The sequence below is a fragment of the Diceros bicornis genome, chromosome 27 (genome assembly GCF_020826845.1).
Source record: "Diceros bicornis minor isolate mBicDic1 chromosome 27, mDicBic1.mat.cur, whole genome shotgun sequence".
In the NCBI taxonomy this organism is placed as follows: domain Eukaryota; kingdom Metazoa; phylum Chordata; class Mammalia; order Perissodactyla; family Rhinocerotidae; genus Diceros; species Diceros bicornis.
Genome location: NC_080766.1, coordinates 7,331,297 through 7,345,037, shown reverse-complemented (window position 1 = coordinate 7,345,037; position 13,741 = coordinate 7,331,297). Strand labels below are relative to the sequence as shown.

The following is a 13,741-nucleotide window of genomic DNA, read 5'->3' as shown; positions in this document are numbered from 1 at the left end:
ATGAAACTTATTATAGTAATCATTTTGTGGCAATCATATTATGGCAATCATCAAATCATTTTTTTGTACACATTAAACTAATACAGTGTTATATGTCAATTATATCTCAATAAAACTAGGGAAAAAAGAGAGAACTGTCAGGAAAAATCTTTAGGGAGGATGAGAAAAGCAGGAGAAGTAAGGGGGAGAAGCTTCACATGGTTTCAGGCAAAGCTGTGCCACATAGATGGCCCCAAGAGCAAAGGTGTAATTCCAGGTGCCTCTGAGGAAGGCTACTCCAATAGCCCGAGGGCAGTCCTCCAGAGACCAGCAGGCAAGAGCCGTGAGCAGTAGGATCAGGGCCACAGGACCTGCTATAGTGTATCACTGACTGCTGTGATGACTCAACACATTGGTTCCTTAATACATGTCTTCTTAGTTAAGCAGAACAGAATTAACTTATATTTACCGTGCCACCAAATCTTCCCAGGGAGTGCATGATTGCTCTTTCGATAAGAAGTTAGCACATGGTTATGCACAAAATGGGTGTTAAAAATTTATAAATTGCTTGATTTACTTAATTCACAAAATATGTAAAATTTCTTATTGTTCCTATCTATATGCATGTTTAAATCCAATAGGCCAGAACCTGTTTTGTGGACAAAGGATGGCGGAGAATTACCAGATCCTGACCGAATGGTTGTGAGTGGTAGGGAGTTAAACATTCTTTTCCTGAACAAAACGGATAATGGTACCTATCGATGTGAAGCCACAAACACCATCGGCCAAAGCAGCGCAGAGTATGTTCTCATTGTACATGGTGAGTACCTTTTTGATATCATTATACGTGAAAGAATGAATGACCTGAAAAACTGTTTAAATTTACCAAAATATTTAGAATATTAACAAAATTAAACAGGTTTTCTTTTTCTTTCAGAAGGACTTCTCATAAGTGTAAATATTTGCAAGATTCACAATTAATATGTTCCAAGTCAAACTAATAAAATGAAATCACAACATACTAAGAATAAAAATTACTTTTGTGAAAAGTCTTTTTTTTTTTGAGAAAGATTGGCCCTGAGCTAACACCTGTTGCCAAACTTCCTCCTTTTTTCCTTTTATTCCCTAAAGCCCCAGTAGATAGTTGTGTGTCATAGTTGTACATCCTTCTAGTTGCTCCATGTGGGACGCCACCTCAGCATGGCGTGATGAGTGGTGCACAGGTCTGTGCCCAGGATCAGAACAGGCAGACCCCAGGCCGCCGAAGCACAGCGCGAGCTTAACCGCTACGCCATCGGGCCGGTCCCAAAAAACATTTTTTTATTACAAACATAGTGTATAATTTTTGATGGTGACTAGTAAATTATATTAATAGTTTTTTTTATTTTGCAAATAAATGCTTTTAGTTATAAATCAGAATTATGAAAACTATATTTCCCTTAAGCTAATTTTGTTATATTATCATAAAAACATACTTTATAATCAAAGCCCTGGAGACATGCCCTGCCACCCTTACTGCCAGAGAACATATAACAACCACTGGGGTGTGTCAAGAAGATAAGTTAGATGCTTAGCGCAGGATCCAGGAGGAGCTTTAGTTCATGCTGTCCTGGATGTTTAGCTCATGCGGTCGAGTAAGTGAAGCGAAGTCTGATTCACCCTTAACTTTCTAAGTGCTTCTCTCACCTAACAGTTTCTGGGCACCTGGGGGCATGTTGTATAGCATGTCACATTGTATCTAAAGCAATGTGGCATAAAAATATAGAGAATTAGAAGGGAAGTGACAGAAAAAATAATATATTTAGATGAAGAGTATGTCATTCATTTTTTTAAAGTAATTCAAGTGGGGAAAATTCATATGTTTTCCCAGTGTTTGCAAGCTAGCCAACAGCATGATTTCCTAAATAGCCAAGCTACCTTTAGGTAGTTGGCAGTTGACATATTTCTAGTAAATACTTCTCTAAGCACTTTGTAAGAAGTCATTTTTGGCTTTGCCTTTTGAACTACAATTCATCAAAAGCACCCCATAGATTAATGCTATTCATGCTGCTAGATAAATGCTGTGAAGTTCAACAGTAGTTTACCTAAGATTATTGACACAAGAAATGAGAGGCTCCATGAAACAGTGAAACCATATTACACTGTGTTTGAAAGGGCTCCAATTGGGTTCATTACAAAATAAAGGGTTTTTTCCCCCTTTGCACACAGGATATAATGTTTCATTAGTCACTGGTTGTATAAATGTAAAAAGCCGCTCTCTTCTGTTAATGGTTTGGCTGTTTCAAAACCCTACTAAATGATGAAATTTGAGTGGCATTTCGATCTGTAATGAATCCTGTATGCATTTCGGAATGGAGTGATAAGTGATCATTTGTGAGAACTTTACCCTTTTATCTTTTACACCCAGGCTGGTTTTACTTTAGCTGTGATAATTTAATATAGCTTCAGCACAGAGGGGCCTTTCATGAGCTGAGACGGTGTCTCTGACTCCACCACAGTTGCCTGGGTCCTATCGATTTTCAACTTGATGAGGTCTGAGCACTTTCCTGTGAAATCATCTACTATCTAGATGCCATCCTAATGGTTAGATTTTATTCTTTGGGTGTCAGTGGAAGTGTGTTATTTAAATGTTATCACATTTAATTGTTAACAGCACAGACATTTTGTGTTATGGACACTGGAGAGTTTTTTTCTCCCTCCTAATTACACCTTAGCAAATTTCAGCATTAGAACTACAGATGGTAATTGGAAACTGCCAGTCTAAAATACACCCTCAATGAAAGGTCTAACAAAATTCAGAGTACAAATACCTGTAGGATAAGACATTATACTCATGAAACATTTGCATTGTAGAGATTCCTTTAAGAAAGAAAGCAACATTTTCTATTAACAAGCTCAGCAATGGAAAAATTAATCTGTTAAATTGGTAGCCATAGTTATACTATTAATTCTGCACAGTAGTTTTTTGTTTTTTGCTTCTGTATAAAAATATTGGAATTATTCTCATGTTATTATTGGTATCATGCTATTTATTTTTTTAGAATGGCCCATTACCTCCGTATTAATAGTTTTGAAGTATGTTGTTCCATTGCTGCTTTTACTATTTGGAGAACATGGATCAAAAGGAATATTCATTGATTCACCAAATAGGTATTTGGTATCTATCCATTGAGTGCAAAGGCACTATAGAAGCAAAGGTGAATAGCACTCAAGAAGTTTAGAGTTTAACACGGAAGACAAGTTAAGCATTCAAGTAGTTGTAGTATAAACCCAGAAGAGCTATAGAAGAATGAACATATAATGTTCATTCAACATTCAGAGTCTACAAGAATGTGGTTCAAGTGTCTGGAATTTTAAAACATCGTAACACAGCACTCCTGGATTGTTCATTAAAAAATTGTGTACATCATAGATGGAAGTACCCAGCACAGTGCCAGATACATAGATATGCAATAAATCAGACTGTTATTGTTATGATATTACTAGTAGCCTTATGATACCAAGGCCAATCTCAATCCAATGCTCTGGTATGAAACTTACCCAGGAGTTGCATGCAGCTTACTGCCCATTGTCTTCTCTGAATGGTACCCAGAGCATAAATTAGGTTATCCCTATGGAAGAACAAGAAAATTCTAAATTCTTGCTAACTAAGCAATAGAGAAGATCTTAAAAATTCAACAGTATAGCAAATTAGTAATCTATAGAGAGCAGGATAAAATCTATAATCACTCTTGTTTCTCTGATGCAATGTCAAGTTTGGAGGGTTTAGGTACAATATCTTCTCCCCAAGGAAAGATTACCTGAATCTGCATCTCCCAGTGTAGAGAACATAGCAGACATCTATCTATCACACAAGGAATGGGTGCAGAATTTTACAGAGGACCTTAGGCTCATCTTATTTTGTGGTTGGAAGCAATCCAAGTTCTTTTTTTTTTTTTTTTTTAAGGGAAACCTCAGGATATATGGTTCTTTTTTTTTTTTAATTTTATTTATTTATTTTTCCCCCCAAGCCCCAGTAGATAGTTGTATGTCATAGTTGCACATCCTTCTAGTTGCTGTATGTGGGACGCGGCCTCAGCATGGCCAGAGAAGCGATGCGTCAGTGCACGCCAGGGATCCGAACTCACGCCGCCAACAGCGGAGCGCGCACTTAACCGCTAAGCCACGGGGCCGGCCCTCAAGTTCTTATAATTATTTGTCACCAACTGATTAAAAAAAATATTCTTTTAACAGTGTCAGAAACATATAGGGAAGTTTTGAGAGAACATCTATGGAGAATGAGAAACACAAATTACCACATCCCCCCAAATCCTAAACTTCTTCCTTCTTAACTTTCGCAATGCCTTTTATCTCCCTTCACACTCATGCTGGAGAAATTCGTAACCATTCCTCAAAATACAAATGGTAGATGGACGGAGATGCTGAAACTCTTTAGTATCATCTCTAGCCTCAAAGCCCTTGCTAGGATTTGGGAAGAAATACAGCAATAGATGTAGAAAAAATTAGTAACATTTCTTCTTCTACCAGTAGCTGCACTAGCTGTGACAGGTCCAGACTGTAGAAGAGAGTCACCGGCAGTCTGATTAGAGCTTCAGCGGAGAGCCCACCCCACTTAGGACCCAGCGCAGGGCTGTCTCAGACAGTCACACAAAGTTGAGATGCACTATTCCAGACAAGTTTTCATAATGGTACCCATCTCTCTTCAAATACACTCTTCCTATTACCATAGTAACCCTTATATGCAATTTAAAATTATTTTGCCATTACTCTAACTTACTCTATTATTTCAGTATTTTTCTACTTGTATGAATAAGCTTTTAAAACAATTCATTATTTCTTCATTATCTTAACTTTTGCTATTCTTATTTTGAATGAAATTGCCCATTATGCACCTTTCCACATTTTCACTTTTCTTTGTATGTACATATTTTGCTTTTCTAGCAAGTTTCATCTCTATGACCATATAAAAACAAGAAAAACTTGCCATAACTAGTATTATCATAGTAGAAAGTGAAAGAATAAAAAGGGGGTTTATATGTCTGTAATGCCAATCAGTTTACTGACAGTTGCTGCCTTGGTATTCCTGAGATATCACTTGACAGTTATGGTTTGTTCTGTTTATTTGTTCATGTATCTATTGGAGTGAATACTGATGAAAAATGTGATAGTACTTTTTGTTTGTTTCCAGGATAATTTACCTCAGAAATAACATATATAGAATAGGATCCATCACCTTTTATTGTTCGCTAGTAAGAACCATTATAAAAAGAGTGTTTCAGATTTTTAATTTTAATGGTGAGAAAGGATATTGCTGCTGGAAATGTCTATGTGTTTTGGTCTAGTGAAAAGTGTCAAGCGATTAAATCTGCCTCTCCAGCTTTAAAGAATCAATACAACTGCTGCTTTCATTTCGCTCTGCTTTTATTGTCAATAATAAATGTCAAAAATACTCAGAGACAGAAAGTTGTACACTGAGGTATTACAGACGGCCGTGTCCAGCCAATTGTCCAAGCTTTGTTGCTCATTTAGACATAGAATCAGCCCTCGGTATCTGCGGGTTCTGCATGCACGGGTGCAATCATCTATGGATTGAAAGGCGTAGGAGGGTTGCATCTCTACTGAACACGTACAGATTTTTTTTCTTGTCATTATTCCCTAAACAATATAGTATAACAATTATTTACATAGCATTTGCATTGTATTAGGTATTATAAGTAATCTAGAGATGATTTAAAATACACCAGAGGATGTGCGTAGGTTATATGCAAATACTACACCATTTTATATAAGGGACTTGAGCATCTGCGGATTGTGGTATCTGTTGGAGTCATGGATCTAATCCCACCAATACCGAGGGACGACTGTATATCTCTTTCAGAGACTGTAGGTAAATGCGGGTTCACTTTCCCTCCTGGGTGCTGATTCTCTATTTCAGCTGATTTGCTTACCATGGTAGAGAGAAAAATTGAGTCATGGAGGATAGCCTTTCTTTTTCTGTAGCAAACATTTCCAAGCCATCTATCACCTCTTTCAAATATTTAACTGGTGTGCAAAATATAAATTCAGTCACTTTAGGATTATTAGTACCTGAGCCTAATTTAGCAAAATAATTAATACATATATAAGTGAATGCAGTAATAATTATGAAACAGATTAGGAATATCATAAAGTAATATACTAAATTTGTTTTTAAGCTTATCTTACCCTAGAACTAAGCAAATATGATTATACTACATACTTTCCTAGTCTTACAGTATATATTTTACCTATTCATGTTATGATTATCAATGATTTGAAAGCTAATGAGGACTCTCATCACATTAAAGTGAAAAATGTACTTCTGTGCTTCATAGTAAATATGTAACCAAACTAAAATGTCGGCCGTCACGTGTACATTTACTATTACGATTATCCAGCAAGGAAACATTTAGAAACATTGAGAGGCTACATGAATTTGTTTGCTTAGTTGTACTGTTAGAAAATGCAATACAGATCAGGATGGGAGTGAGACAGTGAATCTTTGAGCTCAGATGAGCTGGTGGGGAGTGGGAAAGAGAAGCCTGGATTACGGACAGATGTACAGCCTAGCAAACATTAAAAAGGGATTCAGCTAAAATCTGTTCCCTCACATGGAAACAGACCTACCAGTTGGTAAATTAATTCTGCATACTCATAATGAGCATTTTTCCTTTGGAGAAGCTTTCTTTAGAAGCATAGATGGAAAAATGTACGGTGTAGAAAGAAAAGGATAGAAAAGACACCCATATGGAGCAGCAAACAGTGTGCTAATGGAGGAGCCCTATGGTGCTGCTCTCATCTCTGGGTGAGAGTTTCCAGGCAGTAAACTAGTTGGACGAGTTTTAAAATAGTACCTTCTTTAATCGCTGAGATAAAACATATCATTTCTGGACGTGAATAAGCAGGAAAAGCTGTGATGCCTGCGGGCAAGGCGCACCTCTGACTGCATGAATATGCTGTTGAACTCTGAAGAGAGGAGTGGAATGGGATCATATGGTGGAGACAGGAGCTCTGTTTCCATTATAAAATGTTTAAAAAGGCATATGTGTGCAGGCAGACTCAACACAGAGTTAAGGCTTAATTTCCATCTCTCTGTTTTAAGATGAACACGCGGTGGATAAATTAAGGTTTCATCTTTCAGAGTCAAAATTCCGTTCGGAGATACTACTCCGAAGTAAATGTTTCTATAGTACCTAGATGGACCACTGAGTAAAATGTCCCTCATTCCTGAAAACCCTCATTCCCGCTTTAAGGGAGGAAAGAATTCATCACTCAACAATTTCAACATTTTGAACATCTTTCTTACACTATTTCTATATAATCTTTTCTATCAGTTGCAGTAAGGTAAATAGAAGGATGGAACCTGTGGCACTCAGGTTTTCCAGACTTGTTTTTTAATATGCAAATAAGGCTAGGTTGTAGCTTTACAAAAATGGGCAGAGCTCTTCTACCTGAGTATATATACATTCATTTATTAGAGAAGTCAAGCGATACGCAATGGCTCCTGGGGGAAATTTTGGCGTTCGTTTTCAAAATAATGGTACGCCTAATTAGAAGAACAGATTTTATGTAAAATTTGCTTTGTAGCTTCTTTCAAATGTAGTTTTCACAAACATTGTAACAACTTATCATGTGCTTGTTCCAGAATCTAAGAATTATCCTTGATTCCTCTCTACGCCTCTCTCCAATTCATCAGCAAGTTCTGTCGACACTATTTCCAAACCATCTCCCAGTCTGTCCACTTCCCTCCATCATCTCTAGCCTAGACTATTGAAACATTGCCTAATGGGCTCCCTGCTTCCAAGCCTCCACCTCTCCAATCTATTTCCCACACAGCTGCAATATATAAATGTTTTAATGCGTATTCCTTCATGTCTTTCCCCCATTTAAATTTCCCCAAAGGCATTTCATCACGCTTAGCATAAACCCCAAATCCTTATTACCCTAGTTTACCAAACCTGGCGTGATATGCTGCTACCTACGTCTATGACACTTCCTCACTCTCTCCACAACCTCTTCTGTCTTCCTGGTCCTCTTTCAACTCCTCTCAGACATTGAACTCACTCTCTTCATTGGAACTTTGCCTCTGCCTGGAGTGCTTGTCCAGGAAGTGCGAGGAATGCTGTCATGAATGCTGGTCTTTTCAAGAGTGATTTCTTATTATTCAGATCTCAGATTAAATGAATCTTCTCAGAGAAGCCTTTCTTGTCCACTCCAATCTAAAGTGGCCCGCAGTCATGTATCACCTTATTTTAATTCTCTTCGGGGCATTGATCATTATTTGGTATTTTAATTGTTTATTTGGATATTTGATTTTGCATATAGATATAGATATATATGTGTATATGTATACATATGTAGACATACGTATGTGTGTGTATGTGTGTATATATGTATACATGGTACATATATTATATATGCATGCATTTATGTGCATATATTATATATGTATCTTTGCATGTTAATATATTCTATGTCCATCCAGTAGATTATTATTTCCTTGAAAGCAGAGATCTTATTCATCTTGTCTGTCTCTGTATCTCTAGCTCTTAGAACAATGCCTTCTAAATAGTAGGCAATCAATAAATATTTCGTTAATGATTAAATTTCTTTGTCTTTCTGTCTATTTATGTACATACATATATACACACTCATATCCACATACAAATACATATATACACATATGTAGATGTGTATGTGTGTATGTATTGTGTGTGTGTATATATATTGCCCTAACTTCTGAGCAAAATCAAGATAATTGATATTCATTCTTTTGTCACCAAAATCAAGACCTTTAACTTTCATCCCACATCGGGAAAAGAAGTGAGAGATATTTACTTGGCAATCCATATGTAAATGGTGCCTTACAGAGTTAAGTAGTGTACAATATTAGTAACTGTGTATAAAAGAATTAATGTTTCTAATAGCAATATTTGAAATTAAAGGAGTCATGCAATTGACTTCACATGTCAGTTCATATTTTGCATAATTCTGTAATTATTGCTAACTGAAAACTGGATTTGTTTGTCGGAAATATATATCACTCTTATAAAGATAACATTTATATCTAGCCAAATATAAAACTTCTCTGAGGCATGGCCTGAAAATACACATCACAATGCTATACTACCTAATATTTTACTATTCCAGGAAATCTTTCTTGAGTATCTGCTGTATACAAAGCGCTAGGCCAGGCAATGTGATTCCTGTGATGAATGGATAAGCACTCTCAATTATGCCTCTACTTCTTAGTAAAAATAAAACAGTGAAGTGTTTTCACTCATGTGTTGCACCAGGATGCAATTTCAGAGATGTTTTCAGGGTACCCTCAGTAGTTGTAATATTCCAGGAGATACATCCAGGAAAATATGAAATTCTGCAATTAGTAACATTTACTTTAGTAAAATGTTTATTTCCTTGATACCATATTTTAAATGTAAATAATTTGGGGAGGGATATCGATTTGTATTGCTCAATCCCATGTGGGAATCAGTGTATTAAATAACCTTTTCTAAGTTAGAAAGACCTTGCTTTGCATGAGAACTCTGAATGTTAGGGATGCAGGTGGTAGGAGGGGTTGTTAACAGTGAAGCCCAGAAGGTGTTTCTTCACAGTTCTGCCGAACATTATTCTTAGTGTCTATCAGGGATTATCTTCTATGGATACATCAACATGTATTTGTTAATATGCAACGTGTTTTTATTAATATACAAAAAGTACCTGCAGGGCCCAGCCCGGTGGCATAGTGGTTAAGTTGGCACACTCAGCTTCAGCAGGGGGCAGTTCAAGGGTTTGGATCCCGGGCGTGGACCGACGCACCGCACGGCTTGTCAAGCCACAGGCGGCGTCCCATATAAAGCAGAGGAGGATGGGCACGGATGTTAGCCCAGTGCCCATCTTCCTCGGCAAAAAGAGGAGGATTGGAGGGAGGAGGGTGAAAGGGATAATTCGGTACATGTGTGTGGTGATGGGTTGTAATTAGTATTTTGGTGGTGAACATGATGTAATCTATGCAGAAATAGAAGTATAATGATGTACACCTGAAATTTTTAGAATGTTGTAAACCAATGTTACTGCAATAAACAAAAAATTTAAAAAAAAAAGAGGAGGATTGGCAACAGATGTTAGCTCAGGGCTAATCATCCTCACAAAAAAAAAAAGAAAAAACATTAAAAAAAAAAACAGTACCTGCCAATGGCTGTTGTTTGTTTTGTTAAATTACAGGATAGCAAGTTTATAATAATAATATTTGAAACATTACCACATTCTCCTTTAATTTTTATTTAAATAACGTTTTATATTGCAATATTAAATGTTATATTTGGATGCATTTAACTACCTTTAAAAATTGTCAGACAACAGACGTATGTGAAAATTGGAATTCACTAAAATTAGTGCTGTGTAATAACTTCCAATTTAATGACAACATCTTTCAACTTGTATCTCTTTAGTAACATAGTACAGTAGAACAGTTTAGTTAAGCCTTGAGGATATTTGGTTTAGGATACTGGAACTCAGCGTTACTTCTATGGAATTTGTATATTAAGTAAACAGAGGAATCAAGATAAAAATGAGAAGCATTTCTATTAAGTTCACTGATGAGAAATCTATATAGCAACGTGAATATATAAGCTAGTATGAGTTAAGGAACTATTTTGTACAATTAAAAATGAACATTAGAAAAAATAAGATCAAGCAGAGAAAGTTAAGAGAGATTTTAATCATAATCATGACATATTTAAATATGGGTGGCTTCACATGAAGAGTGATTTTTGTCTCCTAAAAACTTCACCAACATTAACATTTCTTATTATCACATTATCATTAATTTTTCAAGTACACATGAGACTGTCTTGAGGTTGAGTGAGTTATATGATTTATACTATCAGGCATCGTATGAGCTTACCTCATTGAATTTTTAAATCTGAATCAACACTTTTAGGGACTCTAGGCATCTCCTGAAGTCATATGCCAAAATTTTTTCATTTATAAGTTTCTTGAGTGAAGATGTTTTGCTTTTAGAAGATCAACTGCGATCCATCACTAATTGAGAACCAGGCCCAAAAGGACTCATATAAATGACCAGGTCCAAACACTTCATTTTTTAGATGAGGAAGCATAGATGCATAGAGGTTAAATTATATGCAAAATATCCGTCAGCTATTTTATCACAGAATCTAGAGGAAAAATCCAAATATCTGGATTTCTCAGTCAGTATTTTTCTACTGCATCACATGTCCTCTTTTGTATATTCATATCTGATTTGTTTTTCTTTTAATGGGGGACAGTACTATTCTCCCATAGGAAACTGACATCCTCACAGAACTTAAAATATTTGACCAAATCACCTGATTTACTTTTTGATGAAGCACTTTTCGGGAAGAGCCCGCGGTACTGACGTAGGTGGAGCCCTAGTATTGAACCTGTAGAAGCAGCTGCTTCAAAGGCATTTTTCTCTACTTTAAATTGCACTTGACTTTTGTCAGTTTAGAATATAAAGAAGTATTTTAAAAGAGAAAAATGCATACATTTTTTCAAATAACAGACTGATTTTATTCATAAACTTTTCTTGTAATTACAGAGGACTGTTGGTTACCACCTACAGTTTAAAATTGCTGTACTTTTCATTTTTCAAGAACAGCTTTTTTTTGGTTATTGTATAAGGATTCCATTTAGTATGTGAAGCCAGTGGAAGCTATCAGAGGGATGAAAAGGTATTCACTCAAATCTAATTTTTAAAAGGGTTCCTTTTTATGAAGCAGATGAGATTACCATGTGACTCTGGAGGAGAAGGCATGGGCTGGCACGCTGAGGCCTGTCAATATGGTGGCTATCAGTGAAGTCAGATCCTAGGAGCTGTTATCCATTCTTATGCTATAATCCAAAGAGGCTGCTCCTGTAGCCGAACATAATGGGGATAGATAAACGTCCTTCTCTGCACAGGCAGAAAAGCAAATAGTAAACTTTTCCTCTTACAATTGCTTCCAATGGCAGTGCAATTATCAGTAAGAAGGTTAAGGATGCCCTATTATTTTTTAAGGTTAGGAAATGTGAATAGCTTCTATCAAAAAGACACTTCTTACCTTAATACTTCTGACATACGTCGAGTTCTGATCCTTCTGTATCTCCACTAATAATCCTTGGTTTGGACTCACTCTTGATTATCCTGGGACCACACTGGGGAGTTAGTGACATAAAGCAGGAAGGAAGTAGACATGTGGAGCCCAGACTAAATCGTAGCAGTTTTTCTCCCCATTGAACACCAGTCCTTGGAGAGAAACAAGCAGCCTGGGCTTCTGGGACTTTTTAGACTTAATTTTGTTTCTAAAATCCATTCTGAATGGGCCTGAATGCCATTGTTAAAAAGAGAAACTGCCAAAACCAAAACAGGTTGACAAGTTAGAAATTATTGTACACTGCATTTGTGGAGAACAGAACATACCTTTCACCTGAAAAGCTCATTAGTGGGAAAAAGGTGATGTAGCCTCCCCGGTTTATTGTACACAGTGCCTGTCGGAACTGATCTCATTCTGACAGGGTTACGCAGGATTTGGTGTGCTCTAATAAGCTCCAATAACAAAATGTGGTTGGTGTTTTTTTCAATTTCTTCATTAGGATGTGAAAAAAAGGTCACTTTTCTATTATTTTGATATTTGATATGATTCAGAGCTCTAACACTTTTAAAAACATTGAAAAGCCACATTCAGAATATAAGATTTTTCAGCGTGCTGCATTTTAATTTTTTTTAGTAATCTTTTACACTTGAAGACTTTTAGCAGGAATTCCTAAAAATCACCTTGTACCTGGTAAAGGGAGGGAGTAGCAATCTTTTTGCAAAGATTAATCATGTATGAGGCTCAATTACTGATTCATGTTATTAAAAATGATGCTATTCCTATCTGCTGACATCATTGTCATTATCACCAGTAGAGCATCACTTATAAAGTACCAATTGAATTCAAAACATACCTGAGTACCCTAAGGAAGCTCAGAATTATACTATGGAGTCTGTCTTCTCTGTTATCTTATCATCTTGTTGGTTCATGAAAAAAAAAAATACAAGCAATGCATATTAAGTGCCAAATGAATATTATAGCCTCCCAGTTTTCAACCACTAATTTCATGAAGAGCTTTTATGTATATTCTGTGTACTCTGTTCTTTATTATTAATAAGGGTTAGTATAGTAGAGTGTATTAATTGATAATGTAAATTAGAGAAAAGTTAAAAATGTTACCATAGCATCACACACATATGTTGATATGTATTCTCCACTGAGGGAGAGAGAGAGAGATGTGGAGCTAGTGAGAGGCACATAACTCTGGGTATGCCCATGATAGTGTTTAATGGATGTAAGCATCATTGGTCATGAAGGGTTTTGGAAATAAAGTGAGGGAAGCAACAGATATACCCAAAAAGCCTGATGGGTATTCAGAGAGAAGGGAAATCAGTTGGGATTTAGTTGGTCAAGGAAACCTTCACAGAGCTGGTGGGAATCAGGCTGAAACTTGAGAGTAGCATTTTACTAGGTACATCAAGAAAGAGAGGCTATGCTAAGATGGGGGTTGGTCTATACTGGGGGGTTGGGTCAGGATAAACTTTGGGACAGATTTACACTGATGATATTTTAATCATATTTTAATAGTTTAAATGATATTTTAAAAATAAAGACGTTGATTTATGAAGACTGAGGCTACAGTTTCTTGGAGAGATATATACGTAAATATAATAGCGATGTAACATATA

General features: G+C 36.3%; 1 protein-coding gene across 1 annotated transcript in view; it reads left to right on the top strand.

Annotated features, from left to right (window-relative positions):
• Positions 1-13,741, top strand: part of CADM2 (cell adhesion molecule 2) — a 232,137-nt gene that overhangs the window by 136,540 nt on the left and 81,856 nt on the right. Inside the window, exon 7 of the mRNA XM_058570612.1 lies at positions 621-799. Coding sequence (XP_058426595.1) covers positions 621-799 — 179 coding nt within the window. The remainder of the gene's footprint in view (positions 1-620; positions 800-13,741) is intronic.